At 36.7% G+C, this 6514-nt stretch overlaps 1 protein-coding gene across 1 annotated transcript; it reads right to left on the bottom strand.

Moving 5' to 3' along the window:
- Positions 1-707: 707 nt before the first annotated feature.
- Positions 708-4810, bottom strand: ndufb2 (NADH:ubiquinone oxidoreductase subunit B2). The gene is made up of 4 exons (XM_028571389.1): positions 4550-4810; positions 4247-4391; positions 2783-2858; positions 708-816 (listed from the first exon to the last, which is right to left on the bottom strand). Exons 1-3 carry the CDS (start codon positions 4633-4635, stop codon positions 2784-2786), a joined length of 306 nt encoding a protein of 101 aa, XP_028427190.1. The 5' UTR covers positions 4636-4810; the 3' UTR covers positions 708-816; position 2783.
- Between the last annotated feature and the right edge of the window lie 1704 nt (positions 4811-6514).

Here is a 6514-nt window from a genome sequence, read left to right as displayed (position 1 = left end):
GATAAGTCGCTTTGGGGTGGACTTTGGGCTTTTTTACTTTGTAAACCTATTACATGCACAAAAAAGATATATAACCCAGAGGAAAGGGGAAAAGCCAAAAAGCATAATATGAGCACTTTAAGTCAACAGTTGACTTAAGACATTACAACCAGGCTAACTGTTGCCAAGTAGCTTTAAGACCACTCTTTGAACAGCGTGAGACTTTGAAAGCTTTGCTCAGGTTGACTTGTAGTGCACGTGACCTGCGAGTGACTGATCAATCATTCAGCCCTGATGAACTGATAATTAGTGTTCTATTCTCATTGCCAGACTGATTTCCTCTTTCTTACACTACACTTTAAACCTTTGAACTCTTTGCATGTCAAGTCATTGAAAACACGAGCTGGCCCGCAGGCAGGGTTTGTTATAAGCTGTAGTATTCATTGTACAGAATCGGTCCCTTTTTGCTTTTTATATGCAGCTCTCTTGGCATTTGTTATGTGTGTTGGTTCTTGCATTGTTTTTTTTCCCCAGATTTAAATGGCTTATGATTTAAAATTTACAAACACTGGCTAACTGTGACACTGTTAATGCGTTGCATTTTGTTTCTGCATTTAAAAATGTGCGTGTAAATAAAACTAATGAAATAGCATGCTTGTCTTTTTGTCAAGCCCAAACACGCTGTAAAATTGTGACGTTAAACCGTAGTTTTACATAAGAATGCAACATTTTTAGAATATTTAAAGAATTTTATTAGTCTATGTACAACACTGACTTTCAGAATATCCTGAAGATTTCCACAAAGACTTGATCAGCAGCTTGAACCCTCATGGTGATCTACAAAAAAAAAAAAAAAAAAGTTTACAACAGTGGACAAAAACAAATTCACTCAGTTGGCAGGATGTTGGGTACCTCTATGCAGTCTAATACAACAGTCCTGCAACAACTTCTACCTTTGCAAAAGGTAAGATTAGGTTTTTTGTTGAAATTTGTGATGTTGATTTAACTTTCGATTTAAATTTTGGATGATGCAGAGTGTTGTAGTAAACTACATTGCATTTTAAAGAGTTGACAAAATGGGATGGACAAAATAATAGCACCACCTATCCATCTCCAAAATAAACAAACAGTCTCCTTAACATTATGACCTTCATGAAGGTAGGATTTGTTGCAGGACTTAGTTTTAGCTAGCTGTACCTAATAAACTGGAAACTAATGCTACGTTTACACGTGGCCAGCTATTTTTATAAACTGACATCTCAACCTCAGTTTTCAAAAATAACATTGTGCACAGCTGTCAGTTTTCAGAAAAGTGTTCGTTTACAGGAACCCATGTATATGCCAAACATACATGCCAAACCTGTAGGTGGCAGTGTAACAAGAAGCTCAAGACCACGTTAGCCAATCAGAATCCTGAAAATAGCAACAATCACTTCCTCTGCTGCCTAAACCTCCGGTTGTCTCAGTTTACATGCAAATTAAGTTTTCCAAAATCTCCACTCTGGCCGGAGGCTTTAGAAAGACTTGTTTTCAGAGGCAAATTCTCCGTTTGTGTGTAAACGAAGGGCCCAAAAAAAGGGAACATTTTTCAAAATAACCATGTACGTGTAAACAGGGCCTAAGTATCTCCTGCGATCAGACTGCAATTATCAGATTAAGAGTCAAAATTGTCACCGACCGAGTTTAGACAAGAGGCCACTCTGACAACATACATGGCATAAACTAATCAGGGCAATGTGTTAGCGGTCAATTTTACGGATTAATAAATTATGAGAATCTTAAAGAAAAACTAGCATTCCTACCAAAAAGCATATTTAAAGACTAATATCAGGTGCTATAGCATTTGACACACAATTAAGAAAAGAGATGCATAAAAAGGCAAGGTGTAAAGAAAATAGGGATGCGCGATACTAGGAAAATATGCGATAGCATTGAATATCACGTTAATATTATTTTAATCATTAGTACTCAGTTCTGCACTTCTGCTTTCAGTATTCTGCTAAAATACAACATTTTTGAATTTAAAACAAATGAAAGGAAATCATTTCCAACATTTGAATATAAATGGCAGTTTTCTAATTATTGTCTTTTGCAATATGTCGCTGCCTTTCACTGTATGCATTTCCTCTGCATACACATCACTATAAGGAGACATCTTGCCAATATTTAAGTGCCAATTCTCAATTTTTGACATGAGTCATATTCATGTATACAATTGGATGCAAATCTGCATTTTTAGTTCCTCATCTAATCAGAGCTAAACCAACACAGGCTTGTATATAAATGTGTTTTTTTTTTTTAGATTAACAATGTTGTTTATTTTTAACAAACTATTTGCAACAATTAAGAAAAGATGACAGTAACTACAATATTTAAGACCATACAACTGAAAAAAAGAAAAAAAAAAAAGTACAAAAATACATCAAAGTCTATATTGCTGATATTCTAGGGTTGACAATTGGTGCATTCACAAAATATTTTTACTATTAGATTTTAGATGAATAATCGTCAGTAATGTGTATATAATGACTAAGTGGGTTAAAACCGGGAAAAGACAACACTTGTGTCATATCACAATATCCAAAATTTAAGACGATATCTAGGCTTATATTGATGTTGATTTATTGCCCAGCCCTACATACAAGAAAATCGACAAACTATAAACCAAATCAACATATATAAATATTAAAACAAAGAGATGTGAACAAACCTTGAAAATATGAATTACTTAGAAGTGAAAATGTTTTTTTCTGAGTGGATAGCATACCAGTGTTCATTTAAGCAAAGGAAAGAAAGAAATGACCTTATTCCTCGTCATCTGCTGGGATTCCAAGCTCCTCATCTGTCCATGCAGAAGCATCCGGCCAGGGGAAGTGACCCTACAGAAGACGGAAGAACCTTGATTTAACATTCCCATTTTTAGTAAATAGATTATGTTCCTGTCAGGTTTGTACAGTAAAGCAAACTGTAGATAAACGCAACTAGTAACAGTGCACACATTACAAATATAGACAGCCTAATTTTTGCTGCTACCCCTTGACTGATAGTCAGTTGGGTGGGCTTACAGAGTATCAGATCAACGTGTCAACAGCCCGAAAACTGACCAAGCGGCTCACTCAAATCGGAGTTATGATTCCTACAGGATCCTGACATGGACAAAAGCACTGACTTTACAATAAAGTGGCAGGTAAGTAGAATGATTTTGCTGTTCAAGGCTTTCCATTTCTACTCTGTTGCTTCTTACAAATGGGGGATAGTGTACCACACTAAATACATATTATAGCTGCATTTTAATTGAGCAGAGATTGTGTCATTCCTGACAGGATACCTGACAGTGTCAAGGCTTTCACATTATTCTATCACTGAAGCTCAGGATAATATTCTGAGCTGCAGTGATATAAGATGTGATGATAACTGATAATACAAGAGTATATCCCGTTTTCTCTTCCTTTAGCTCCCATTATTATGAATGCAACATGCCAGTCCGATAGACCGTATCAGACATTAACTACTTTTCTTCTCCTCTCTGCTTTGGTAGCAGAATCAACATTGATCCTGATCACTTTTTGCTGTCGCTATAACCAAGCTTTCCTGCAGGTTTGTCACCTTCATCTTATTTCATATTAAGTAATTCATTAATGGTTCAGAGGATGTCGTTTGAAATGAACAACTCTGCTTCTTTCACATGGATGACCTACTCGTCGCCAGATTGGAAACCCCAGAGTTAACAGTGCCAGTTTATAACAAGCTTCGTAATACTGGTATTTATTTTATTTGTTTAGGCTAGCAACTTTCTGAATTCAAAATATTACTTAAAAGTTAAAGTACTGTCCTCGAGACCGCGGAGGGTGGGAGAGGGGGGTTGTTCTTTTTCAAGTGTGTCTGTCTGTTCTGTTGTTTAAAATGAAAAAATAAAATTAAAAAATGGATCTTAAAAAAAATTAAAGTGAAAGTACTCATTATGCCTAATGGTCAATTTCAGAATGATGTACGTTATATTACTGAATTATAGTTAAGGATGCATTAATGTGTACATTACTTTAATGTTGCTGCTGGTAAATGAGCGGCTTATATTTATTTATTTTTTTACAATAAACTATTATTTTCCTCTGAATTGTAGAGGAGTAAAAGTATAAATTAGCATAACATTAAGTAAATTACCTCAAAATTGTACTTGAGTATGTGTGTACACGGTTACTATCTACCTGCAGAGTGTCATGCTCAGTGCAAACGGCGCTGGATAGTTTACTACAGCAGGTTTACTCACCAGGACTGCATCAGGGTCGTGCCAGCAGTGCCAAAGGATCCAGAACCACATGACACCGCTGATGAGCTCGGATTCGAATTTCTGTTTCTTCGTTATCTGGGGATATTGCCTGTACTGTGGCTCAATGTGCGGCCCTCCGCTGGCCCTGGAACATTGAAAAACACACACTTAAAATCAATATTACATAATGTGGAATACAGACTAACATTTAAGATAGTGTTCTGAGTTGCCTTAAATTAATTTCCCGGTGTTAGCAAGTTGTTAGCTAACGTTAGATGCTAGTTGAACAGTAACGTTACTTACTTTCTGGTCGTTATCCTTTGTGTACCGCGTCTGAGGAGCCGAGTTCCTGTCCGAAGGACTCCCAACGCCCTTCCAAAAGAAGACATGGTCGCTCTGTCTTATTTTTGTTTTTTTTTGTTATTTGTTAAGATTTGTACGAGATATTGCCCTGCTGGGTAGAGGAGTCACCTTCTCCCCTTGTCAATAAACGGCCTTCCAACAACGACAGCTGTGATTGGACAGAAGGTGACGACATCCGTTGTTCCTTTGTGATAATTGGCCGATCGGCTAACATTTTTATCCCACAGCGCCCCCTATTGATCTCCTGGAGACAGGAAATTCCCATTGAGTTCGACTTCCAATTATTCAATTCAATTCAATTATCCTTGCTTGCTTACACTTCTTCTCCACTACATCTCAGAAGTAAATATACTTTTTACTCAACTGCATTCATCTGACAGCTTTAGTTACTTTTCAGATTGCAATTTTTCATACCCTTTTATGTCCAGTGAAAACCATAAATTTTATTTCGTGGGTTGTGAAATCTTTCTACTTCTTAAGCTAAATAAACTATTAAAAGCCATATAGGATCAGCTGGACAATGCATCGTCACAAAGCTCAAAACAGGGCTGTTGTTCTGAGCTCATGAAAGTTCACCTTTTTTAGAGATACGTGGTTCTCACAGCAGGACAGCGACGCTAACATACAGTATGATGATCTAATAGAATATGATGCATTGCTATATTCAAATACCCAACAGTAGCCTATATAAAGCAGTTGAAATGAGTAGTACAGCCTTAAACTATCTACAGCAGTAAAATGCAACATACACATTAATGCAGCCATATGAATCCAAAAACATCCTATATAATAAGTGATAGTACTGACAGGGACCATTTGTCTGCATTGACTAGTTTTATTTTTGATAGGCCTACTTCAAGTAGATTTAGCTGATAATACTTAAAGGCCTACTTTTTACTTGAGTAGGGTTTTGCATGCAGGATTTGTACTTCTAGTGGACTATTTTAACAATGTGTATTGTAGCCTACTTAATACTTCTTCCACCACTGAAACATGACTGATTTGTTGACCTAGCCTATTTATACCATTGGGTTATGATGTTTGTTACTTTATTTTCATAACTTAGGTCATAGTTGTCAGAACAAGGAGTTTTCTCGCTTAGAATTTAACTTTATACATTCAGTTATGAAGGGCGGAGACACAAAAAAAATCTAGGCTAAATAAAAATTAAAACATCAATTACAGATAGAAATAAAGTAGGCTAAATAAAAATGTTCTTTAAAAAAACAACTCCATGTTGTCATTTCCACTTCACAAACAGAAAAACTCAAACTAAATAAACTAATGACAATAAATTCGTCCGAGCTACCTGCATGGCCCACTAGATGGGGTCAAAAGCTAAAACAAAGAAGGTAAAGGGGAACTCATCCGGATGATGTAGCTAACGTTACTGTAAATGTGTTGTACATGACAGTATATCCCCTTTACGAATAATGCCGTTTATTAAAAATTGCCAGAGGAAAATTAAGTGCTTATGTAACTGGGAGAGACACAGATCAGTCAAGTTGTAGAAATGGTTGAGGGTTTTTCTTTAGTTACATTTCCATTTGCAAAATGTGGTTTTGTCGGACAGTACAGCCCGGGCCAGACTACCACAAACAAACGTAAAATCGTATGTAAACGGGTCATCTCTCGGTCTGCTGTCGTGGTTATGAATTATGTGAGAACATCAACTTCTCAGGATATGGAAACAGGAAATAACAACATTGTGGCGAGAACGCGCACGGCGCCGCCGCCCAGAACTCGTGCACTAAAAGAAAGAAATCATCGACGCCATCTTATTCCTAGTCGATAACGAATTTTGTTTAACGACAGGAAGTCACTTTTTATCGCCCGGCGCAAATAGTCAGTTTTACACTTCTTGAACTAAATATACACAGTCATGTCGACCCATCTACATTTCCC

The sequence above is a fragment of the Perca flavescens genome, chromosome 23, assembly GCF_004354835.1.
Source record: "Perca flavescens isolate YP-PL-M2 chromosome 23, PFLA_1.0, whole genome shotgun sequence".
Classification (NCBI taxonomy): Eukaryota; Metazoa; Chordata; class Actinopteri; order Perciformes; family Percidae; genus Perca; species Perca flavescens.
The sequence above is the reverse complement of the archived record's forward strand: the minus strand, read 5'-3'. Positions and strand labels throughout refer to the sequence as shown.

Bases quoted from the DNA above. Each gene is read 5' to 3' on its own strand.
- ndufb2 (XM_028571389.1), bottom strand. From the start codon at position 4,635: ATGTCTTCTTTTGGAAGGGCGTTGGGAGTCCTTCGGACAGGAACTCGG. The intron at 4,392-4,549 runs GTAAGTAACGTT...TCAATGTTCCAG, and splicing joins CAAAGGATAACGACCAGAAA to GGCCAGCGGAGGGCCGCACA. The intron at 2,859-4,246 runs GTGAGTAAACCT...CGTCTTCTGTAG, and splicing joins ACGACCCTGATGCAGTCCTG to GGTCACTTCCCCTGGCCGGA.